General features: G+C 38.4%; 1 protein-coding gene across 6 annotated transcripts in view; it reads left to right on the top strand.

The window, feature by feature from the left end:
- Positions 1-2,697: 2,697 nt before the first annotated feature.
- Positions 2,698-26,647, top strand: part of ARHGAP29 (Rho GTPase activating protein 29) — a 77,639-nt gene continuing 53,689 nt past the window's right edge. The window contains exons 1-3 of one of the 6 annotated variants that reach the window (XM_053214473.1): positions 2,699-2,867; positions 16,669-16,739; positions 19,529-19,765. In XM_053214473.1, the coding sequence (XP_053070448.1) occupies positions 19,561-19,765 (205 nt within the window). In that variant the 5' untranslated portion in view covers positions 2,699-2,867; positions 16,669-16,739; positions 19,529-19,560. Of the gene's footprint in view, positions 2,868-14,118; positions 14,275-16,668; positions 16,740-19,528; positions 19,766-26,647 lie in introns of those variants that run through there. The other 5 variants (XM_053214474.1, XM_053214471.1, XM_053214472.1 and 2 more) reach the window with 5 other exon arrangements.

The raw sequence follows: 26,647 nt of genomic DNA, 5'->3' as shown, positions 1-26,647 counted from the left end.
GTCTACCACAGAGTAGATCATGGAGGGCTAGTTTTATTACTATCATCATCATTATCATCATCTCTTTATTTACAATAATGTAAATAATTCAATTTTTGAGACCAATAGTATTATTTTGTGCCAACATGAATTATTGGGAGTTTCTTTATACATGTTCTTAGGACATTAGCTAGGGTCATGGTATGTGGTGACTCCAGCACAGAGGTTCATGTCATCATATGTCTTACAGAGAACTTAACATGAAAAAGAACTGGGGTTTGAAATTTAATATGTTAATTTAGACATAAAATGAATATGATATATCTGTATACTCACTTGAGTTTTTCTTTCTTTCTTTCTTTCTTTTTTCGGTCAATCTTAGTTTCCTCTCCTTGTGACAACACAGAATTCTTGGATGTTTGCAATCTCTTTCACATTCATTTCCAGCATGTGGTCTGAATTGATTCCTTGTTTCTCAATTACAACCATCATGGAATCAAGATTAATAACCTGCTTGGTGAGTTTTGTACACTTTGGAATCTGGAGCCTTTGTACTCATTATGTCTTGTCAGGCTCTCTGTGGTTCTTTCTAAATGCTCCTGCAGAGAGGGTCAAGGACAATAGCAAAGAAGGGGAATATACCTGCCTTTGGGCCACCGCTACCAGCTTCCATGATTTCTTTTCTTCTTCCAGGCATTTAATCATGGCTGAGGGGAGTCTGGAAGTGGATTTAAAGTTCATTAATATAATCCCTGTGCTTAGAACAATGCCTGGCATATCGGACGTACTAAGTATTTGTGGAATAAATAAACATGGGAGAGGTCTGGTGGACCATGTTACACTCTCCTAAACAGACCATCACTGAAGCATGACCAAGAAGTATAGCACCTATTTATTGTACTCTTCTGTGGGAGCTGGACTCTCATCTCCACTGGCCACATGGACTATCCACCTTCATTATCAGGCCCTTCAAGTCAGGGCAAAGGGTACCTGGAATAGCTTTTGTGTTTAGTGGCCATTGCACTCGGTTTCACTAGTTCCAACAGGTTGAGCAGAGCTTATGGGGAAAAAAAAAGGCAAAAGCATCCTGGAAGGATTTTCATTCCTGGGCTAACTGGTCATTCGACATAGGCCAAGTAACATAGTACTGTAGGCCTTCATACGCTAATAACTACAAATAAACAATCACATAGTTCATGAGAATCATAAGTGGCACAAAAATAGGATTCTATGTATCATGTAATGTCAAATTGGATGATTGATTTTCAGGGAGAACAGGAAAGTTTGCGAACAGAAGTGGTATTCTCTTTATCATGGAAAGAACGAAGAACATTTTAATGGACAGAGTGGTTATGTGTTATTAACAAATATTATAATTATGAAATAGAAATACTACATCTGTGAAAAAGCTTCATTATTAATTCAGCATCCAATATGTCTCTGACTTTTTGTTTGTCTGTGATTCCTCATGCTCCAAAGCTGTGATTCTGTACCACTTCTTTAACCAAGAAACATTTATAGGTAAAAAACAACTCAGCTTACAAGGCCATGTACTGGGACACTGCTATAGGATTTGGTGGAGGGCTTGCCCTTTATTCCTTCTTTTATTTACCAAACCCATAGCTGTCTGTCCCAGGGCACAGATTTTTGATGCTCATTCTTTCTTAGTTAAAAATTGTACTTATTGCCGAAATGAATTACCATCTTTCTCTGAGAATGCTTTCAAATATCCTATTTCTCCAGACGAATGAGGAAAAGTGGAGACTATGGCAGGTATTTAATATATTTTGAGAAAGATTTAAGGTAGTATGAGATTGAGGGATTTTTTTTCAAAGTCCCTTCCTATAATTTTGCCCACTTACTTAGCTAGTATTCATCAGGTGCCTGTTATGTCTCAGCATAGATGATAGGAAGGATATTCCCTGTAAGATGTTAAGTGTTACTCATTTATACTCTATTAAATAGAAACTCTGTACTTTTTTTCATATATGATGTGTGATCCAACATCATGATAAAGGCTTTAATTTTGGTTGTTCGTTTCCCTTACGGCATTGATGAGTCCCATCATTCAGGGCGCATCTAATGGTAAGAAGCAAGGAACATAATCAGGGGGATATGCACTCAACTAGTATTTATTGAGCAACTTCTATATATATAGAAGTACTATATACTTCTATATATAGAGAGGTACTATATATAAATTTTCAAGTTTTGAGTAGTTTGTTTTCTGACAATGACAATCAGTCGAAGATAGAAAAGCGTGGGGGCAGTTTTAAAATTGAGCACAAAATGTATTTTTGTTCAGAAGGAAAGAAGGAGGGTGTGGGAAGAAGGCGGACAAAGCAAGTTAAGACCAGATTCCCGACTGGGAGAAATTCAGTGCCCACCAAAGGAATGTCCACTTAAACAAGAACAGAGGACCAGCTACCTGCGGGAGGATGCAAAAGGTGACTTGTGCCTAAGGTTCGCCTGTTGTGCCACAAACCGCACAGGGTAGCTAACACGACCTGCCATGTTGGGGACAGCCTGCCGGCTGGGGCGCAGCTGACAGCCCGCGCCCCGCGCGCCTGAGCCGGCAGCCGCCCCAACCTGCGGCTGGGCGCCGGAGCCCCGCCTCCCCGGGCGCGCGGGCCAATGGGCTGGGCCTCAGGGGGCGGGCCGCGGCCGGGCGGGAGGCGCGAGGCGCGAGGCCTGGGGGCGGGGCGGCCCGAGCGGCGCGGTGGTGGCCGTAGCTCCTGGGGCGGCTGCGGCGGCGGCGGCGGCGGCTTGGCCGGGCGTCCGCGGGCCGTGGGGGATGGGGGCGGCGAGCTCCAGCCCTCGGCGGAGGCGGCGGCGGCCGTGAGTGTTGGGCGGGCGTCCGCGTCCAGGACGCGGGATGGAGCGCCGCGGTAAGTGTGGGGCGGCGGCGCTCGCTCCGGCCGCGGCGGCCAGGGCTCCGGGCTGGGATCGTCGGCGGTGATCCGGCCAGTTGCGGTCCAGGGTGTGAGCGGCCCACGCGGCGGCCCCCGAGCCGAGGCGGCTGAGGGCTGCGCGGGAGGCCGGGCGCGTGTCCTCCGTGCTCCTGTCCTCCCGGAGGGGTCCGACGGGGCGAGCGGGGCGCGGCGGGAGCGGAGGAACCGGGAAGGGCGCGAGCAGTCGTTGCGCGGGCACTCCGTACCCCGGATGGGTATCTTGAATTAGGCGACGCCGCACGGCTGCGGGGGAGAGGCTCGCCGGGCTTCCATCCCATTTCTGGTGCCGCTGAGCGTCCTGCAGCCCCTCTCCCTTTCTGGCCACACGCCCTCATCGCTTCCGTGCGCAATTCAGGAGTTCCTTCACCCTTACTCCGTTGGGACTTCACTGGGACTTCACGGTCGTCTTCGACACTTGGGATCTTTTTGGCAGTTTGATGGCATTTGCTGAAATTTCAGTCTGACAAATGGAAACGATGAGATAAAATAACAGACATCTCGTATTCTATATCCGCCGTTTCTTATCACACTTCACCTAACCTAGGCCCAGGCTGTTTATTATTTGGAGAGGCAGAGAAAGAACGGAATGTAGAAAAACACTGTCCCTTTCTGAGTGCCCCTACTTGTGCGTATCTGTCACTGTCTTCACACCACTCCCCTCCACTCTCCCTTCTCCCCACTCATCTCTTTTCCCTGAGTAACTGTCCCTTCACCATCACCTCCATCCACCTTTTCCCAAGCCTTGGCTCTAGGACAAGTCCTGTGCTTTGCAAAATGGAATTGACAGGCGGGGGCTTGCAGCTACCTAATAGGAGAACGTATCCCTGTGAGTTTGTTTCCCTGGATGTCCCAGGACCCTGTGATCAAAACTTGGTGCTTGGGGGCGGCCTTCCTTTGACCTGAAGAGTAGCCAGGGACCTTCCTTGTCTTTGAAACCCTCTGACATGTCCAGGGTCTATCTCGCCTTTTCACCACCGCTCCTCTTTCCAGACAAGGGTGAGGTGTTTTTTATTTGTTTTTGTTTTTTGTTTTGATCACTGTTTTCACTACCACCCCTCCACACATTGGGATTTTTGAATTTTTTGACGTTCCTCTGTCTTCTAATGTTGGATCTTCCCAGAGTGTGTGTGATTTTGTTTTTTTTTTTGTTTGTTTGTTTTTATTTTTTTACCTTTTGGGAGTGTGAAGAAGTGTTTTGTGAAAGTTTCAAGACTGTGATAGAGCCAAAATTGCCAAGGAGCTTTTTGTTCCTCATTTCTTTTTTCCTTTTCTCATCTTTGATTGGGAATTAGCTTTGCCCCTTTATTCAGTTTGGGAAAGGGATAGCTTCTTCAAGAAAAAGAATTCACCAGTAAAGAAGTCAGAACAAATTATGAGAGTCCTGGAGATTTAGATTCCTTTCTTCAGAGGTTTCTTTAGGCAGTTTGCCAGAAATGCGTAATTAGAAATGCTTCCTGATTGTAGGAAGGGTGCAAGTGAGGAGCATTGAGCTAAACTTCTGCTAGCTTTATAGTACAAATAGCTCTGGTCTCCGGATTCTGAGAATGGTTTGAGAGTGAACTTGAAGGAAAGTAAGGTAGGCCTGGGTAGAAAATGTTTTAGTCCCCAAATTGGTAGGAAGTAGAACTTTGGCTGAGATGAAGAAAGCACTGTTCAGCAAATCTGTGGTGGCTGGTCAATTCCCACTCTGCCCACCTGCCTAAAATAGAACATCCTCCTAAATTATCCAGCCTTGGCTTCCCAGCTGCAGAAGCCCTTGACCTAGGAATGTGAGCTTCTACAACCACTGCTGTTGGTCTCAGGAGTGAGCACTATGTTGAACAAAGCTCACACCCAGAAGGCCCCCCTGGAAGGATTTGTAATCCTGTGCCATTGATGATTCATTCAGTATTCACCCAGAAACTTTAGTTTCATCCCACTCTATGTTAGACAGAGTCCTGTGGATCCTTTCAGTCTATTGGGTAGAAGTAGGTAATTTCAAATAAACAGGGCCCAACGCATAATATATTGGGTTACCCAAGAAAGTATATTGAATGTCCCATAGGAAAATAGAAGAATGATTTGTTTTCAGTGGCTTCTTGGAAGAAACAATGTTTTGTGTGAGATTGAAATTAAGAGAATTATTTTAATAAGCACAGGCAGAAAGGCCCTTCTGAAGAGAATTGTTGGTAATCTCTATGCTTACCAGGATGCCACTGATTCTGCTATTTATTTATTTATTTTAGAGACAGCATGAGCAGGGGAGAGGGGCAGAGGGGGAGGGGGGGGGAGAGAGAGAGAGAGAGAGAGAGAGAGAGAGAGAGAGAAAGAATCTCAAGCAAGACCCATGCTCAGCACAGAGCCTGACATGGGGCTCAATCCCACAACCCTGGGATCATGACCTGAGCTGAAATCAAGAGCCGGATGCTCAGCCACTGAAGTGCCCCCAATATGTAAGGACACATTCATGTGTAAAGAGACAAGGAAGGTTTAAAACGAAAGTCAGGAACTAGGATTTTTATGGAGCGTTTGCCCTTTCTTTATTATTACTCTGATTAAGCAAAAGAGCCATTTGATTATACTGCCTCCCTAGATAAGAATTTTTCTTAGAAAATGTTTCATACTTGCATTGAGAAAGTTTTCGAATACCATAGTCTTCCCTTTTAAGGAAGAAGATGGAAAACATATTGAAAAGTGCTAAGAAAGGGGAGTAAGTTGAGTTTGAGGGACTATTCAAATGTAACATTCTATAATTTTATAATTTATTTACCTAATATTTCCATTAAGCACTAGCATGCTGTTAGGTTTTTATACACTTTGAGTTTTGACAAATGCGTACATTATGTGTTCACCTCCATAATCGAGATATTAGAATATTTCAATCACTCCAAAAAGTGATGAGTGCCCTCATGCTCATTTGGAACTCCCCTCCATCCCCCACCATACCACAACCTCTGTCCCCAGGCATCAGATGATTAGGTTCATCTTTCCTAGACTTCATGCAAATGGAATTATATCGTATATATTCTTTTGTGCCTGACTTCTTTCATTTAGTATGCTTTTGAGCTTCATCCATGGTTTTTGTTGTATCATGGATAACTATGGTTAAGTAGTATTCCCTTGTAAGGCTGTAACACAATTTGTTTATTCATTCATCTGTTGATGGACATTTGATTTTTCTCCAGTTTTTGACTATCTTGAAAAAAGTTGCTATGTACTGTGTACAGGTTGTTGGATGAATGTATGTTTTCATTTCTGCTGAGTTGTATGCTAAACGTATGTGTAACTGCATAAGAAACTGCCACCCTGTTTTCCAAAGTGGTACCTGATATAGCAGCAATGTGTGAGAGTTTTAGTTGTTCCACATCCTACCCCAAATTTTGTATTTCAACCTAACTAAAATGAAGAATTCTAGTAGATATTTAGTGGTATCTCATTGCGGTTTAAATTTGCATTTCCCTGATACTAATGATGTTGAACACTATTTCATGTGCTTATTGCCCATTTGTGTGCCACTTTTTGCAGTTTCTGTTCAAATATTTCACTCATTAATTTATTGGGTTGTTTCTTATTGAGTTGTAACAGTTCTTGATATGATTTGGATATAATTCTTTTGTCAGATATTTTTTCCCAGTTTTTGGCTGTCTTTCATTTCGTAAGTTGCTTTTCAAAGACCAGAAGTTTTAAATTTTCATGAAGTCCAATTTACCAGTGTTTTCTTTTGTGGTTCTTGCTTTTTGTGTCTGTTTGAGAAATTGTTCCCTAGGTTTTCTCTCATGTTTTCTTTAAAAGAGGGATCCTCAATTGTTTTCTGAAAAGACTAGATTATAAATATTTTAGGCTTATAGACTATAGCACCTCAACTATTCAACTGTTGTTTTAGTTCAAAAGCATTTATTGACAATATGTAAACAATTAGGAATGGCTGTCTTCCCCCAAAACTTTTATTTATAAAAACAGGCAGCTGCCTGCCCTCTCTGAATCCTGAATTTAAAAGGCTGATAGATTTAGGTTATACATTTAGGTCTATGATACATGTTGAGTTTAATTTCAGGTGTGCTGTAAAGTAAGGGTCCAGGATCATTTGTTTTTCATGTGAAGATCAAGTTATTTCAGCACCATTTATTGAAAAGACCATCTTTTCCTCCAGTGAATTCCTTTGACACCTCTTGAAAATCATTTGACTATATATATATGGTTCTATTTCTGGACTCTATTGGTCTATGTCTTATTGTGTCGTGCTGTCTTGACTACTGTAGGTCCATAGTTAAGTCTTGAAATCAGGCAGTATAAGTCTTCCAACTTGTTCTTTTTCAAAATTGTTTTGGCTGTTGCAGTTTTTTTATTCTTATACATTTTAGACCCAGTCTGTCAATTTCTACAAAAAAGCCCCAGGGAGAATATTGTTTGGGATTGCTTGAAACTGTAGATCAATTTGAGAGATAGTAAAGTCTTAACAGTAGAGAGCCTTCCAATCCATGAACATGGTATACTTGTTCATTTAATTTCTTGTTAAGTAAATTTATTTTAATTTAACTTGTTTCTTTAATGTCTTGCATTACTGTTGGGTAGTTTTAAATTTAGGATCCTGCATGCATTTCGTTAAATTTATTCCTTAAAAATCTTGTTTTTTGATGCTATTGTAAATGGTATGAGTTTCTAAAATTTTATTGTCCAATTGTTTGTTTCTAGTATATAGAAGTCAAATTGATTAAAGTATATTGACTTTATATTCTGTGACCTTATAATATTCATTTATTAGGTGTAGTGGTTTTTTTTTTATAGGTTCCTTAGGATTTTCTAGGTACACAAACATGTCAACTTAGAATAAAGTGTTTTACTTTTTCCTTTTCAATCTCAGTGTGTTTTCTGTTTTTCCCCCCTTTTTTTAATGTTTATTTTTCAGAGAGAAAGAGAGATAGCACAAGCAGGGGAGGGGCAGAGAGAGAGAGGTGGGGGCAGAGGATCCAAAGTGGGCTCTGGTGCTGACAGTAGAGAGCCCGAAGGGGGACTTGAACTCACAAACCAGGAGATCATGAACTGAGCCACCCAGGTGCCCCTCAATGTGTTTTGTTTGTCTTGTTCTATTGTACTGGCTAACACCTTCAGTAACAATATTAATTCTTATCTTAAGCGGAAAACATGATCCCCTTCATCATTAACTATGATGTTAGCTATAGATTTTTTGTAGATGCCTTTTATCAGGTTGAAAAAATCATTTTCTATTCTTTGCTGACTGCTTTAATCATGAATAGATGTGGAATTTTGTCAGATGGTTTTTCTCTATTGAATATTAAAATAAACTTGCATTCCTGGGACAAACCCTTCTTGATCATAACGTATTATCCTTTTTCATATATTATTGGATTTGACTTGCTAATCCTGTGTTCAGAAATTTGGCCTAAAGTGTTCTTGTAATGTCTTTGATTTTGTTATCAGGGTAATGTTGATCTCATAAAATGAGTTAAGAAGTGCTCCTGCCTTCTCTATTTTCTGAGGGTTTTTGTAGGATTATTTTATCTGGTTCAACAGACTTCATCATGAGGCCATCTGGGTCTGCAGTTTTCTTTGTGAGACATTTCAAATTATGAATTCAATTTCTTTAATATATATAACACTATTCACATTTTCTATTTCTTGTGTTAGGTTTGGTCATTTGTGTCTTTCTAGGAATTTTCCCATTTCATCTGAGTTGTTGAACTGACAACTTGTTTGTAACATTCCTGTTACTCTTTAAATATTTGTAGGGTCTATACTGATGTTTCTTCTTAATTCATGATATTAATAATTTGCATTTTCTCCCTTTATTTTTTAACTAGTCTAGCTAGACATTTATCTGTTTAATAGATCTTTTCAAAGAAGTAGTTTTCAGTTACATTGTTACAATGCTTTATTCTGTCTCCATCTAAAAATTAAAAATAACAATGCTGACTTTTTTGTCTGTTTTCTATATCATTGATTTCCACTCTTTGCATTATTTCTCTTCTCTTACTTAGTGTTTAATTTGCTCTTCATTTTCTAGCTTCTTAAAGTAGAACATTGATTTTAAGTGGATCATTGATTTTTAGAACTTTCTTTTTAAAAGCATCTAGAACTATATATTTATCTAACTGCTGCTTTCACTGTGTAACTTACACATTTTGAAATGCTATGTTTCATTTTCATTCAGTTCAGAATACTATTATTTAAAGATGTATTTTATAATTTCCAAGTATTGGGGGATTTTCCAATTATTTTACTGTTACTCCAGATTTAATTTTGTTTGGGTCAGAGAACATACACTATGTTTTCTTTTTCTTTTTAAGTTTACTTATTTATTTTTGAAAGAGAGAGAAAGCAGGGGAAGGGCAAAGAGAGAGGGAGACCGAGAATCAATCTCAGGCAGGCAAACTTACAAACTGTGAGATCATGACCTGAGCCAAAACCAGGAGTTGGATGCTTAACCGACTGAGCCATCTGGGTGCCCCTACACTATATGTTTTCATTTTCTCTTAAATGTATTGGAACTTGTTGAATGGCCCATATATGGTCTATCTTCGTGAATATTTCATGTACATTTGATTAGAACGTGTACTCTGCTGTTGTTGGGTGGAGTTTTATATAAATATCTATCAGGTCAAGTTGGTAGATAGTATTGTTCAAATTTTCTATATCCTTACAGATTTTCTGTTGTTTATCGATTAATGAGAAGGGATTTAAATCTTAACTATCATTGGGATTTGTCTATTTTTCCTTACATTTCTGCCAGTTTTTGTCTCATATATTCTGGAGGGTTTTTTAGATGCATGTATTTGTAGGATTGTCTTTATGATGAATTGACTCATTTATCATTATGATACTCTATCCCTGGAAAACCTCCTTGTCTGATGTAATTGAGTTACTTCTGCTTTCTTATGATTTGTATTTTAATGGTATATCTATTTCTTTTGTTTTGCTTTCAATCTATCTCAGTCTTTATATTTCAAGTCTGTTTCTTATAGACAGTATGTAGTTGAGTTTTACTTTTCAATTTGATAATTTCTGCCTTTTTGTGGGGGTGTTTAGAGTATTTATATCTAGTGTAATTATTGATATGATTGGGTTTAGGTCTGTCATCTTGCTATTTGTTTTTAATTTGTCTCATCTGCTTTTTTTTTCTCTCTCATTTTATTCTTGTTCTGCCTTCTTTTGGATTAATTCCTTAAAATTCCATTTATGTCTTCTATTGGCTTCCTAAATATATCTCTGAAGATTTTAATAAACATTTTTTTCCGGTTACGGTTTTTCTAATTATTATTATTATATACCTTTAAATGATATTATGCTACTTTACATATAATGTAAGAACCTTATTGTATAGTTTCATTTCCCTCCTTTCTTACTTTGTGTTATTGTTGTACGTTTTACTTCTGTATGTTGTGAATGCCACGACACATTGTTATTACTTTTGTTTTAAGTATTAATTTTTTTAATTTACCAAATGAGGCTTGTTTTGAAGCTTTTTTGGGGGTTAATCTAGAATACCATTTTTGTTAGGTCTGGGTTAGATACACTACTAACACGTGCCATTCAGTGTTCATCAGGTCTCTCAGCACTGGCGGGTGAATACTCAGAGGTCTTCCAACCCAGTGGAAACCCTGGGAATTGTTCAGTTACAGCTCCCTGGAAATTGTTTGTCTATCCTTGTGGGGTTTCACCCATACATGTGCAACTTTGTATTCAGCAAGAGACTTCAGCAAGAATTGCCTGTGCAAATTTCTGGAGCTCTTCCTTTGCCTACCTCCTTCCTCTTTGGTACTCTATCCTAAAGATTCCAGCTGCCCCAGTTTGCTCTGCTTGTCTTTCCATTTCCTGTGCCATGGTCTAGAATGTGTCTCCAGGCAGAAAGTTGCAGCAGTTGAAGGCCTACGTCATTTGTTTGGGACCCCATATCTCAAGGATCACAGTTCTATGCTGTCTATAGTCCAGTTCTGAAAAGGATATAAGTGAAAGGATAAGTCTTGTCTCATTTATTCCTGTACTTGATATATATAAAATTTTAAGTCTTTTTTAATGTAGAGATTTTCTTTCCATCTTTTTCCTTGCAATTTGCTTTTTAAGAAATTGTGTTATTTGCTTTATAAAATGACCCACAGTCTAGATTTTGCTGGGTGCATCCTGTGATACAATTTAACATGTTCCTCTGTTTTCTATATTGCTTATAAAGTAGTAATTAGGCCTGTGCAAAGTTTTTCAACCTTGACATTATTTCTCAAACTTGATACTATTTGTACCTGACAATTCTGTTAGGAGTGGGGGGGGGTATAAGAATTGGGGGGTGCTCTTCTGTGCAAGTAGGCTGTTTAGCAGCATCCTTGTCTTCTACCCACTAGATGTCAGTACAACCTCCTCCCCAGTTGTGACAACCAAAAGTGTCTCCAGACATTGTAAAATGTTTTTAGACCCATGTTCTGGTATGAAAAGTTGGCTACCTAAACCACAGAAATAACTTCAGGAATATGAAGACACATACCTAGCAAAAATAACAATGCTGACTATGTTAACACTGCAGAGGGCACATGAAAAAGATTTTAATAATATGCAAGTTGAGGCTTTATAGAATGGCTGACTCAAGAGCAGCATTATAGAGGATGCGAGTTTCTCTTTCAGAGGGAAAAAATACTAGAGACAATAATAATGTAAACTGGTAAAAACACAAGTAGTTTATTCCCAATTATGTATCTTCCATGTTTTTTCTGCAACTTGTTATACATTTTAAGATGTTGGACTTCTACAATAGATATACAGGTGGCTTTACTTTTTCTTTCTTTTTTAGCACTTTAGAATTTAATTATTAAATCAAGAATTTTGAACTTACAGAAAGATATTATTTGTGTGATATAAAATTACTTAAAATGCAAGTTGGGGGAATTAATAAAATAACCCTTTTAATTTTAAGGTGAACTAACATTTTTACAAATGTTTCCAAATGTTATCATCCTTACTAAAGAATAGGGTGAAGAAGATGACAGATAATGTATTTTTAAAAAATTGTAAAAGGAGGATTAGGATTGAGAGACTTCTTAAAATTTCCCTTAGATAACCTTACTTATAATTTAACTGTCTAATATTCTTTTTTAAAATGTTTAGTTATTTTTGAGAGAGAGAGAGAGTGAGTAGGGGAGGGGCAGAGAGAGAGAGGGAGACACAGATCTGAAACAGGCTCCAGGCTCTGAGCGTCAGCACAGAGCCCGAGGTGGGACCCGAACTCACAAACAGTGAGATCATGACCTGAGACGAAGTCAGACACTAACCTACTGAGCCACCCAGGCACCCCAACTGTCTAATATTCATTGAAGACTCAACTCTTCACCCTGGGTTCTTATATTTATCTTTTTCATGTAACAACATAGAGGCCTGCTTGGCTTCTCTTCCCTAGAACTATGAGAGGTATCCCTCTTCCCTTTCTCTATCAGGGGGTAGTTTGTCAATCTCTTTCTCTCTATCACCTCTTTTTCTCTCTCTTCTCTTCTTTATTCTGTCTCCATTTAAATTCTTCCTTTCCTTCCACTTGTCTCTGCATCTTTCTCTGTCTTCTTTTCCCCTCTGCCTTTCTCTCCTCTTCACAGTTGTTTTTCACCTCCTCACATCTTTGTCTCTCTTCACGTTTTCCTCTTCCTCCCTTCTCTGTGCTCCTTACTGTTTCTGTCATACCACCACCTCCTCCCCACACATCTTTTCTCCCCAACAGGACCTTATTCATGACATTGGCAGTGACATTGCAAATTCCACTTTAGTAAGGAACACATTCCTCCTTATTAAGGGTAATGGTGGATAAGATAGCACTCAGTAATTAATACAGTTTAAAATAGATGTAAGGGGATGTTTGAGGTTGCTGGAGTACCTCAGATTTCTTCCCCCAAGTCTTATGATTTAATCAGCATTGCACTGCTCCAGTCCCCTTTTGGCCTGGGGACTCCTGACCTCTCCTCCTACTAGTTGTTTCTTTTCACGGCATCATCAGTTTCTGTGGTGAGAGTCCATGGTGCAGTTTTCTTTTTAAGTGTTTTTATAAGGACAGTTTGGTTTTGACGAAACTCAGTATCCCTGGCATGTTTAGTACTGCTGTGTTTGGGGTCTTAAGGGGTAAATTTGTATAGGTTGAGTCTGAAAATCCAGTGTACAGCTGAAATAACCATGGAACTGAGCATTTTCATATTTATCTTTTCCAGGTAGCATCTGAGGGGCCACATTTATTTCCCCAACATTGTTTTTTCCTGTAAAAGTTCAAAGATGCATCTCTTTGTTAATGAGTCTTACTACTCCATGTGTTGGCTCTGTCATGCTCACTTCTTTTTTCTAAGTAGGTAGTCTCTCTTCCGTCTCTCTTTTATTTATCATTCTTATTTTCTCTGTCACGACCTTTTTCTGCCTTCCTTGGTTTCATCTCCCTATGTCTGTACCCCCATTTTCTTTCTACTTTTCCTCCTCACACCCTCCTTGTGTCCTTTTCTCCTTTCTCCCATGGTGATAATTTTTCTGTCTCCAGCACTACCCACAGTCACCTGCCCCACATGCCCTGTGTTTCTCCATCAGTTCTTTCTAAATGTCCCAGTACTGAGACAAAGGACATTGCTTGTTTCAGTGTGTAGTAGGATATGGAAGCTTACCTGCTTTGGGCCCCTAATGCTTTCTGTAATTATTTTATCTTCCTCAGACATTTTTTCTCATTCCGAGTGAACTTTGAGATTGTAGTTTAAGAAAGTAATATAAGTCTAAGTGGAAAATATTTTTCCTCTATAGAGGGGATTTGGATCAGGCCTGCATTACACTTTACCTGTGTGGAGTCCTGTTTTTGTTTTCTTAAATGGTTTGGAGAGGGAGGAAGACGTACCTTAAAAGAAATGTAGATTGATCATCTGATAAGCTCCTTTTAACCAGATCTACTCTTCAGGTGACTTGTGCCTGAGGTTCGCCTGTTGTGCCACAAACCGCACAGGGTGGCTAACACGACCTGCCATGTTGGGGACAGCCTGCCGGCTGGGGCGCAGCTGACAGCCCGCGCCCCGCGCGCCTGAGCCGGCAGCCGCCCCAACCTGCGGCTGGGCGCCGGAGCCCCGCCTCCCCGGGCGCGCGGGCCAATGGGCTGGGCCTCAGGGGGCGGGCCGCGGCCGGGCGGGAGGTGCGAGGAGCGAGGCCTGGGGGCGGGGCGGCCCGAGCGGCGCGGTGGTGGCCGTAGCTCCTGGGGCGGCTGCGGCGGCGGCGGCGGCGGCGGCGGCGGCGGCTTGGCCGGGCGTCCGCGGGCCGTGGGGGATGGGGGCGGCGAGCTCCAGCCCTCGGCGGAGGCGGCGGCGGCCGTGAGTGTTGGGCGGGCGTCCGCGTCCAGGACGCGGGATGGGGCGCCGCGGTGAGTGTGGGGCGGCGGCGCTCGCTCCGGCCGCGGCGGCCAGGGCTCCGGGCTGGGGTCGTCGGCGGTGCTGCCGGCCAGTAGCGGTCCAGGGTGTGAGCGGCCCACGCGGCGGCCCCCGAGCTGAGGCGGCTGAGGGCTGCGCGGGAGGCCGGGCGCGTGTCCTCCGTGCTCCTGTCCTCCCGGAGGGGTCCGACGGGGCGAGCGGAGCGCGGCGGGAGCGGTAGCCCAGAGCAGATGACGATTAAAATTAAAGCAGGCACATAGCACGTCACACCGTGCACGTACTGTTAAGAATGCTCCACATTTTAACTTCTTTAAGCTCTGCGACAGCTCCATGATTGTTTTAACTCATTTTTTACGCGGAGAAAATGAGGTTAACCTGCCGGAGCACACAGGCTAGTAATTGTCAGAGTGTAAGTTTAAAGTATATGCTTTTGACCGCTAAGAGCCTGGTCTTGGCTCTGACCCGTCTCGCTCCCACCTGTCCTGACAGCAGCCCTCACTTCAGCTGGGTTCCATTCCTCAGACATTTCAGGATTTCCGTGGTGCATTGTTCTCGTCTCGGTCTTTTGGGCTGAGGAGGGCTCTGTCGTTCTAAGGCCTCAGTGTCAATTGTTTTTCCCAATTCCGTTGTTTCGGGCTTGACTGTTGTTTTATTCTTGGTGGGTGAGCTCAGGAGCCCTAGCGACTGATGAGCCTGTGTCTCCATGTTAATCTTTTCCTACTCTCCTTCTCAAGAAGGAATTGGCCTCACCTCATTTGGGAGGGCAGAACTGTTAGCTGCTAAGGTCAGGAGCTGAGCACCCCTTCCCCTTTCTCCAGCTGTCTCTGTGATGGCATCTCTTGTCCGTCTCTATCCATGTCCACTGCCCTTTTCGGTTGCTCCATTTCCCCACTCTGTATTTAAATATGGGGATGGGGAGCGGGCTCTTTGGCATTGAGTAGTTTTGGCTGGTCAAGAGAGAGCCGTGCCTGCCAGGAATGCTAGACATTCTGGAGGCGTGGGAGGTTGGGCAGCTTCCTCTTTTTTAAACGTGCTAGGTTCTAACTGCACAGGAATGAAGTGTATGTGCATTGCATGCCTTTCTTTAGAAATTAGTTATTTGCATATTATTGATGAAACCTTTTGACATGGCCGTATGCTGTTTTTGTGGGGAGTACTGTACAAAAGTATAATAAAAAACCTCCAGAATGAATTTTTCTGATTTTTTTAAAAGCGTTTTTAAGTAGATTCTTACCAAATCAGAAATTGTGCTGAAATGGCAGATTTCTGAAATATCTGGCAATTTTTCCTGACGTAGGAATAGTAAAATGGGAGCTATTAAGTAGATATTTGGGGGCAGTTTTATACTTCTGTTAAACAGCCCAGTGCCTAAAATGAAAACACTTCTGTAATGATGTGTTCTTGGGAGGATGTACATGGGGCATAGGACATTTGATTAATAGAGGCTACTCAAGTCTTGGGAAAGTCACATTCCAGGGTACTGGGAAGTTAATGTTCACATTTCTAATGTATATATTACTTAGAATTTACAACATACAGAGAAAGTAGTTTTGCATAGTAATATTTTGTTTGCTACAAAGTTCTTTGCTAAGTGATTAAAACACGTTGTAAATGTTGATGGTTTGAAGTTGGAAGAGATGCATGAGAATTAGAGTTTAACAAATATTTTGCTCAACAGTCTGTTTGCATAGTTCAAACTTCACTTGGAAGCCATTTAGTAGGTTTCCACGAAGTCAGTTAAGTGTCTGGAAGTGTTTCCAGTGCTATATTTCTTGCTCACAATCTACAGATATATTGTGGTAAAGCCCACATTTTGTTCATTACTTAAGTATGTTAAAAAAAAAACCCACAATCTCCCACAATAAAGCACAGCTAGTCATAATGGCTAACAGTTTTTGAGTGTTCATGATGAATCAGGCACAGCATTAAGTGTTTTTTATATTATTACCTCATTTAATTAAATTGCCTCTTGCAGTATGTTATGTTAGTAACTACGTTTTATGTTACCACCAACTAGAGGGTATTCATTTTGGGACATAGGAAAGTAGTATGATCTCGGAAAGTGTATATCCTCCAAATGTTTTCACTGTCATAGTTCAATTTTATAAAAACTTGGATAGGGGCGCCTGGGTGGCGCAGTCGGTTAAGCGTCCGACTTCAGCCAGGTCACGATCTCGCGGTCCGTGAGTTCGAGCCCCGCGTCAGGCTCTGGGCTGATGGCTCGGAGCCTGGAGCCTGTTTCCGATTCTGTGTCTCCCTCTCTCTCTGCCCCTCCCCCGTTCATGCTCTGTCTCTCTCTGTCCCAAAATAAATAAAAAAACGTTGAAAAAAAAATTAAAAAAAAAAAACTTGGATAAACTTTGTTCATCTTTCCTTTTTTTTTTCAGTTTGAAGTATGAAAAATAGTAAAGTATATATAAGATAGTTAGTACATTACTCACTATAATGCTGAATAGAGGTAAAGTATAACTCTTTTTAGTTCCTTTGTCCCCCCCCCCCCCCATTTTGTTTGCTTATAGATTTTCTTAGTCTTGAGTATTGAAACACTTTTTACAACTTTGGGTTACTAACTTGACATAAGGGAAGGTGGTGAAATAGGTAAATTGCTTAGATAGGTGAGTTGTTTTATTTGAAATTTATGATATATGTCTTTAATAACTATCTTTTTACTAAACTAAAAGCTGTCAGAATTAATCAGAGTGACTTTAATAAGTAAGCTGCAAAAGTGATGTTAGGAGTTGTCTTCTCAATTAGTGATTTGTGAAAGCTTCCCACACAAGGTACTGTCCTGTTTTTAGTGTTGGTGGGAAGACATATATAATAATTGTACTAAAAAATTGTTCTAGGCTCATTTTAGAATTATCTACACATTTAAGGATTAATGTTAGGTAAGTTGGAACTAGCTTAAATGTAGAAATCACATTCTCAGAAATAATTTGAGATTAACAAAAATATTTAATAAAAGAACTTTAAAAGCTAAGAGAAGTAGGGAAACCTTATATAACCTTATATAAACCTCAACAGTAGAGAAAGAAGAGTAGAAGTCCAACTTTGATTCCAGTTTTGTGTGATCTTGCCTTTATTGGCTTTACATACTTGTTTTTTTCTTTTTTGAAATATACTGTTTTAGAGACAGATTTTTACAGATTTTACTGCAATAATCCAAAGTTAACCTTTTTTGTTTCTGTAAAAATTAATTGCAACTTTACAAATTTATAAGCCCAGTATTCATTCTGCAAAATCATTTATTCTGCAAATAGTTTTGAGTAGATCATCCCTCCTATGCCAGGCACTGTGCTGTGAGCTGAGAACACATGGTTAGCAAACTGAATCCTTGATCCCTTGAGATTATAGTCTAGAGAGGAAAATATGAATAGTCTATTTGAACTTTGATAAGTGCAGTGATGAAAAGTGTAAGATGGTAGAATGCATTTAAGAGGAGATTCCATTCTGCTTTGGTGGTGGTATTTACAGGGGTATTGGTGGTCCAGGAAGATTTCTTTGAGGAAATGATCTTTGAGCTGAGGTCAGAATGAGTAAACAAAGGGGAAGGAGTACCCCAGGCAAATGGAAATGTATATAGACAGGATCCTCAGTCAAATAGTCAGTGTTTTTCAGGTTGTAGGGTCATGACCCATTATGAGTATAAAACCAATTTGGTGGGCTGTAGCCACCATTTTAAAAAATGAAATGCGATAGCATAGAAAACATCTGAGTATATCACCTGGTTCCTTAGAATCTGTTTTATGTTTTATGCATTCCAACACACATACCGCACAGAAACATTCACAAAATTTACCTAGTATGATAGTATAGATAGAAGTAGATAGATTAAAGATACTGTAGGTGAGGAAGGAAAAAATTTAGAGAATTGGGTGAGGTATAGGAAAGAATAAGTGATTCAATAATAAATCTTACACGTGACCTGGAAGTGAATATTACATAAAACTTCCCACTGTAAGTTTCACAGAGTCCTTAGTAATTCTACCATTCTGAAAGTAATAAAATATTGAAGACAAAATATTTGTAAAATGCCTTAGTGATATGCTTGAACTAACATAATTTCTCCAGTAATTTCCTTTTTGATTGTAAGAAATGCAAACAAAATTAGGACTTTCAGTTCTGGAAAGGTAAAATGTGAGGATGAAGCAGAAACAAGCTAAGATTTTCTTGAGTTCCAACTATGTGCCAGGATTGTGTTTTAACATATGAGATCTTTTAATTTTGTGGTCACTTTTAATTCTCACACAGCCTGTAAGCAAATTGTATAGGTTGTATGTTTAGAAAGGATTCAGCCAGAAGTCAAGTCTAAATCTCATTTCAAAAGACTGTGTTTTTACTATACCATCCTGAAATTAACAAAAATATTGCTCTGATATTCATACATTTATTTGTTCAATCAATTAGGGTGTATCAGATTAGTAGACACCCTTAGAACTTGTTTTCAACAAAAAAATCTTCTTGCTGAAAATTGATAACCTCGAATCTGTGTGTGTGTGTGTGTGTGTGTGTGTGTGTGTGTGTGTGTGTCTGTGTGTATGTAAGCGTTATTACTGAAAAATAACTATGATTGAACTTCTTTTATGTGTCGTACACTTCTATACCATTGTATCTTTTAATGCTTACCATAATCTCACAATGTAGGTGTTGTTAGAATGTTATTCCCATTTTATTAATGAGCATACCAAAGTTAAGAGAGGATTAACAGTTTATCACGATACACATAGTAAGTGATGGGGAGGGGGTTTTGAAAACAGGTCTTTTCTTTTTTCAGAACTCATACTGCATCTTTACTTTTGAAGCTGATGTCATGGTGGTAGAATATATTCTTCTACTAAATGACATTTCAGAATAACTTTTACAATTTAAAAAATTCTGTACCCTAGGAGTTAAGAGGAAGTTATTAAGAGAATGGATTTTGGCAACAAGACAAATCTGGGTTTTAAGTACCAGTTCATGATTTTTTAGCTGAGAACTGAGACAAATTATTTCACCTACAAAGCTCAGGTTGCTTATTTGTGAAATGAAGAGAACAGTAGTTTGCACATCATAGAGTTGTCAAGATCAATGGCACTTAATAAATGGAAGCTGCTGCCATCAGTAGTACAGTGTTTGTTGTTGTTAATAGAATACTACTAATAGAATACTAGGTGGGCTATGGGCTATTTGTGAAAACCTAGTATAATGTTTCCCCTGGTTGATGTAGTTTTTGTGTTTCTCTCTTCTTTTTTTTCCCTTCTGCTTAAGGATTTCAGTTTTTCTGACTGTTCCGTGAAAGGATGATTGCTCACAAACAGAAAAAGACAAAGAAAAAACGTGTTTTGTCATCAGGCCAACTCTCTACCGATGTTACAGCTCCTGAAATGGGGCTCAAGTCCATAAGTTCCAATTCCATTTTTGATCCGGATTACATCAAGGAGTTGGTGAATGATATCAGGAAGTTCTCGCATATGTTACTATATTTGAAAGAAGCTATTCTTTCAGGTTTGTCAATTATTTTCTCTTAGCATTCTTACTGGATAGTTGGTAAAATTTTAAATGCCAGCCTAGTTTCAGATAAATGCTTACACAGTGGTAGGAACAGGGTATTCTGCTTTAGTTAATTAACAGCTTCTTCCCCAACAGATGTTTGGTGTTTGGTGTTACGATGTAAACTATTTTATTATTAGATATAGTATAATACATAATAGAAGCATTGGTAGATGTGAGGAAATAATAATACAAAAACCAAAACTCAGTCTTTGCTTCTTAGCAGTTGGGCCCATTTGAACATGGAAAAATTTTAGATCATTGAAATTGTAACCTTCTTGTTAATGGTACCACGGTGCATTGATTGGTCTATAAAAAGCAAACTAATGTTTATAATTTACATTTTTGATACTTATACCTAGATTTAGTTTTCTATATTGTTCCTAAAACTTAATCTAGAATCTCTGCATTTGAGTGAATTTTGTTCCTCAAAAATCACAATTCTGTTTTGCTGTTCTACATAACCTATTAAAAAATTTTTTTTTAATGTTTATTTATTTTTGAGAGAGAGAGACAGGGTGCAAGCAAGGGAGGGGCAGAGAGAGAGGGACACACAGAATCTGAAGCAGGTTCCAGGCTCTGAGCTGTCAGCACAGAGTCTGACACGGGGCTTGAACTCACGAACGGTGAGATCATGACCTGAGCCGAAGTCAGAGGCTTAACGGACTAAGCCACCCAGGTGCTCCTCCCATATATAACCTATTATAGAATTAGGGATAGTCACAGAATTTATTCTCTGTCTAGTTAGAAATGGACAATGAAGCCCAAGACTTGATTCTTCTAAAGAGTTACACACATCTGCATTCCCCAACTTGATCTTAGTCTCTAAGTCTTTTAACTTTTGATGCCTGTTTTATATTCATATTTGATGGCAGTGATAAAAAAGATACAGCCCCTATTCTTTTGTGATAAATAGTAGTTCATTTCCATATTCATAATGGTAGATCTGGATGTAGAGAATGAAGATACTAGTTTTATTTATATGAGACCTCCTTGGGCTTCATAGACATAAATGTTTAATAAATATTTTTTGTATATATGTTAAATATTCATTTTCTGATACATGTTCTAGAAATATCATAAAATCACATCTTGTACTAAGATGCTTTTAGTACAAATATGCTGCTTTTAAGAGTTTATTTCTAACCTAATTTTTCAATTTGAAATGCCCAAAATAACTGGACTTGAATTGTAGCCTCAAAATTTTAGTATTTGAATTTTCCTTAAAACAGTCACATAAATCATGTTTTTGAGACTATATATAAATATATATATAAATAAATAAGTTGCCTATATTCTTGTTCATTTTAATAGCTTGATTTTCAAGTCTAGTTATAGTTGATTCAATGGTAATAAAGTTTTAATTTATTGTGAAAAGGTATTTTAAATACTTTAAGCATTATACTGGGAACAAATTTCTGCCAAATGACACTATCTGCCATTTATTTTAAAAAGCCTAGCTTTAAATAAAGGCTTGTTCTTAATTGGGTTAATTGTTTTAAATTAGTTTTGAAAATTTTACAGTAAGAGTCATTCTTTTTGATGTAAGTTCATTAACTGGGTTAGTTTTGAAAGTGAAATTTAAAATGATGTCTTGGTTGACAAATCATTTACCTCAATTTAGGGTAAAGTATGGTTTTCTTTAATGTATCAATTTAAGTAAATGTTCATTAATATAAATAAGATTCTTAGGTCTGATTTTTGTTTTTATTTGTGTTCTCAGGGGATTGATATCATTTAAAAATCCTGATCTTGCATATTTATCTCTTCTCTCACAGATTTAAAATGATAGTAATTTAAAACAAGTTGGACAACTCTTTAACTTCAGTTTTTTTAATGTGAGTTTTAATTTGTGAATAGACAATTCAGAGACTAGGAAGGAAGAGGATTGAAAGTTGATTCTAAGTGAAAAAGGAGAAAAATTTATAATATGGCAAAAGGAGGCTAACCCCTGAGATGAAAGGAGGCATATGGAAACAAAGTTTTTATGGACATTTAGTATTAACATTTTGTAAAGATACTATCTATTTAATAAGAAAGCCAGTACTTCAAAATTTAAATACTTGATTTTATTGCTAATAATAAAAATGCTTGCCATTTATGGCTGGTAAATTAATTTTTAAAATGTAAAAACCATCTTTTGGATAACCAGCGCTGTCATTAGTGAGCTGTGGCCAGAGAATTTTCATTATTTACCTTGGATTGATTTTAATGTTTGGTTCTTCAGTCAGAGTTAAAAGGATATGTGTATGCTATCTCAAAATAAACCTTGGATTTAACAAGAATTTATTTTCTGTCTTTGGATCCTTGTTATCAAGATCCAGAAATATACTAGTTTTGAGTCGATAGAAACTTTTTTTGTTTGTTTTTCTTAAACAAGGGACTATATATAAATATATAAATTCACCTCATTATATATAATAAGAATGCTACATAATAATATGTTTGTGTCTAATCTTGGTTATGATTTCTAGCTTGTTAGAGTATCAGACTATTCCTTAACAGAATTATTATAAGAATCACACAAGATATAATCTTCAGGAAAGCAGATAAAAAGTTTAAAATTCTGTAATTATTTAATATGGTGTTATTATATACCTTTACCCTAGACATGGGCCATACTTTTGTCTTCTGGGTATTGACTTCTGCTATTCTTTATTCCACCACAGTTGTAAACTGGTCAGACAGAGAGCTGTTTCACTGTTTTCCTTTTGGAGTGACAGAGCCTTGTCAGTGGCCTTGTCAATATTTTGTCTTTTGCCTCCTTAAGAGGAAGGATGCCAAATTATTGGCATTGTTACCCTTTAATTCATATCAATTGGCTGTTAAAATTGCTGAAAAGTTAGCTTTTAAGAATACAGAATGTAGGTATACAGTTAAATCACTTTTTGGTTTAATCTGAATACCATTTTCTTTATATACGTTACCTGTCATGAGGCAATGATATACAAAATCAGTTGACTGTTGCTTCCGGTGTTCATATTTTTGAGGCTAGGCTTGGATTAACAGCTTTGTGATTGGTTTACAGCCACGTTTTCCTTTTTCTCAAACTAGTTCTAGAAATGGTACTTAATTATATATGGTGCTTTACATTTTACAGGGAAACAGCATTTAATCACAGAGTTCCACAAAGGCAGGTACCTTTTTTTTTTTTTAAACATAGTGATTTCCATTTTATTTCCATATTTACTAAGTCACAGGAAATTTTATTTTTATTATTTTTTAAATGTTTATTTTTGAGAGAGAGAGAGAGCGAACGCATGCATGAGTGGAGGAGGGGCAAAGAGAGAGGGAAAAAGAATCCCAAGCAAGCTTTGTACTATGAGAGCAGAGCCCGATGTGGTGCTCAATCCTATGAACCATGAGATCATGACAAGAGCTAAAATCAAGAGTGATGCTCAACAGACTGAGCAACCCAGGTGCCCCCAAAGACAGGTACTTTTAGCCCCATTTCACAGATGAGTTGTATGTATAACGTAGGTTGTGTGATTTCATCAACCTCTCATTGCTGATATATAGTGATTTCGTTTGGAATCTGGAGGTTATAAATGCAGAATGGTGTTTCTTTCCTTGGTGTCTCAACTGCTTCACATGGCAAGTACTTTAAAAATACCACTCAGTCTTCATTATTTCATCAACCAGTTCTGTTTTTAGTGGGGATTATCTAGACCTGCACTGTCCAATATGGTAATCTCTAGAAATGTGGCTGTTTAATTAACATAAATTCAGCTCCTCAGTTGCAGTACCCACATTTCAAGTGCTTATTAGCCACATGTGGCTAGTGGCTATCATCTTGGACAGTGGAAGATATAAATATTTACACTATTGCAGAAATTTCTATTGGATGGTGCTGGCATAGACATTTGATCTTTATCAATCTCAAGAACATTCAGATGAATTCTTGAACTGTAAATATTTTTTAATTCTATAGCATTAAAAGAAACCTAGAAAAAGTTATCAGAGCAAATTTAAGAAAATTTTACCTAGAAGTAGGAACTCTTAGTCTATTTGGAATCCTGTTAAGTTGCTTTTGAAGTATATAGCTTTCATGCCCTTCTTTGATTTGAACTAGCAGATCAGTTTCCAGCCCAATTATACAAATTGATAAAAATTGTCAGTAATTGATGGCAGAAGAGCTCCGGAAAGAGAATCACATTTTCTAGGTTCTAGGCCTTGTTCTGCTACTGACTAGTTTTAGAATATGGTTTAAGTCATTTAATGATTTAAGAATGAGGTGCTATTCCAGATGCTATCAGTTTTATAATTCTGTGATTCCCAAAATTTGATTGGAGTTGGAGATTCTACATTGTTCTGTATATTGAAGAATTCAGAGCTAGAGAAGACAGTTAAGTATATGTCTTTAAACTATATAATGCATTTTAGAGGACATCTGCCTCCCACCAGTCTATAGAATTTTTTAATTTTTATTTTTAAAAAAGTTTTTAAGTTTATTTATTTTGAGAGAGAGAGAGACACAGTGGGAGTGGGGGAGGGGCAGGGAGAGAGGGAGAGAGAGAATCCCACGCAGGCTTCATGCTGTCAGCACAGAGCCCAGTGCAAGGCTTGAACTCATGAACCGTGAGATCATGACCTGAGCCAAAACCAAGAGTCGGATGTTTAACCGACTGAGCTGCCAGGTGCCCCTATAGGATTTTTTAAAGGTGAATTTTATGATAACTATCTTAAGTGTGGTATTTGTGAAAATTTCCCAAGTGAGAATGTGAAACTCATATTGCTATAGTTGTTGAGGAACTGATGACAGAAATAAGCATCTACCAAAGAGCTCTGTGGTAATATGAAAGATAGGTATGCAGTTTGTTTTTGTTCTTTTTATTTACAAATAAAAATGGAGAGTTTAATGTGCGACATCAGAGGACTTTGAAAACACATACTTAGATAGGATGACTGATAGAGTTTGCTGCTTCTCTGACCACTGTTTATTTCCAGGAGGAGGTTATCCTCTTATATAAGTAGCACATGTGGAATTTGAAGTTTTAGATTTCTATCCAGTGCTATTAAGGTGCAGTATGAATAATTACAAGGCCAAATTTTACATTTTATATTAAAATGCTGAATGCACTCTGTTATACATATACTGTCTGTGTTTATATTTAACACTGCAGATTAACATGTGCTGTATAAACTACTTCAAGTTCACAGCTGTCCTCCTGAGGAATAATGTGTTCTGAATTCCAAAGAACAGATTCATAAGTGTTGTTCTAGTTCATAGAATAATCGTAAATTCTGTGGCATACCTCCTCATTTCCAGGTAAAACACCATTCAAGGAGGTTCAACAGTGATTTTGAAAGGTGCAAGGCTTTTTAATTAGATTAGAAAGAATAGTGCAAATTACTTAATTTTTCTGCACTCAGCACTTAGAAGGGTCCATTGCCACTGTAAAATATATTTTAAGGAAAATCAGTAGTTAGTCTAATACTTCTTACATCTTCTTTATTATGTAACATTATTTTAAGAATGGATTTTAATAAGTTTACTGTTGTGACAATGGTGCCTTATTTTGTTGTGTCCTTTATTTTTTCAAATGTTTGTTTATTTTTGAGAGAGAGAGAGAGAGAGAGAGCAGGGGAGGGGCAGAGAGGGAGAGAGAGAATCACAAGCAGGCTCCCCTCTGTCAGTGCAGAGCCCAATGCAGGTCTTGAACTCACAAACTGTGAGATCTTGACCTGAGCCGAGATCAAGAGTCAGATGCTTAACTGAGCCACCCAGGCGCCCCTGTTTTGTTCTTTAAATAGGCTAGAAAGGAAGATAAAACTTTATCATCTGTTTCAAATAAAGTTCTCTAATTAAAAAAGAACTTTCTAATTTAAGGGTGTATCACTTTTGTTTTATAAAAATATAACTGAATCTTATAAGTGATAACTTCTGATGAATTCTGTGTAGGTCCTGAATTTGGCAGAACTTTAGTCAGAAGAGTTATGTTAACTTTGTAAAGCAAATTTTTTTGAATAGGAGAAGTTAGATAAAAAGTTTAATGCTTGGGCACCTGGGTGGCTCAGGCTCAGTGGGTTAAGCGTCTGACTCTTGCTTTTGGCTCAGGTCATGATCTCACAGTTCGTGAGTTCAAGCCCTGCGTTGGGCTCTTTGCTGACAGCATGGAGCATGCTTGGGATTTTCTCCCTCTCTCTCTGCCCCTCCCCTGCTCGCTCACGCGCGCTCTCTCTCTCTCTCAAACTTAAAAAAAAAAATTAATGCCATTAACTAATACATTCAGTCGTGACAGGGAAGTTCTGCATAAATTTTCAGAGTTTCAATTGAAATCCTGTCTTGTTGATTAATTAAGATTTCCTCAGGTGAATATATAGGAGAATGTGTAAATTTATTTCAACAAATATCAATGAGTGTTAATTTTACCATTGATGAATATTTATATTTAACTTAATATTTATATTAATATTTAACTTTCATCCTCTATATTGTGCCAGAAATTTTGTGAAATATTGAAAGCATTAGGTTGCTAGTCTTAGATATGTCCTCCTACTGTGTTCTTTTAGAAGGAAACCTCTCCAGAAGTGATTTCTAATGGATAGCACTTAGGAGAAGTTCAGGTAAATGTTGATAGGTTATGACTTAGAAGTGAACATTTGAGGAATGAAGTGTGAAATATAGGTAGCTCATTCATGACACATGTACCAGCTCTTAGGAGACTGTTTTTTGCACTTGCCTAGAATGGTTTATATAATTTAACACCGTTTATAATAGTAACTGGCATATTTGATTAGAAGTTACAGACTGCAGATCACCTGTCATTAAGCTATAACTTCTTTAATCGTGTTAATGTATCCTAGTGATCAAGAGCACAATTCTAGAGGTGGAAC

The sequence above is a fragment of the Acinonyx jubatus genome, chromosome C1 (assembly GCF_027475565.1).
Source record: "Acinonyx jubatus isolate Ajub_Pintada_27869175 chromosome C1, VMU_Ajub_asm_v1.0, whole genome shotgun sequence".
In the NCBI taxonomy this organism is placed as follows: Eukaryota; Metazoa; Chordata; class Mammalia; order Carnivora; family Felidae; genus Acinonyx; species Acinonyx jubatus.
The sequence above is the reverse complement of the archived record's forward strand: the minus strand, read 5'-3'. Positions and strand labels throughout refer to the sequence as shown.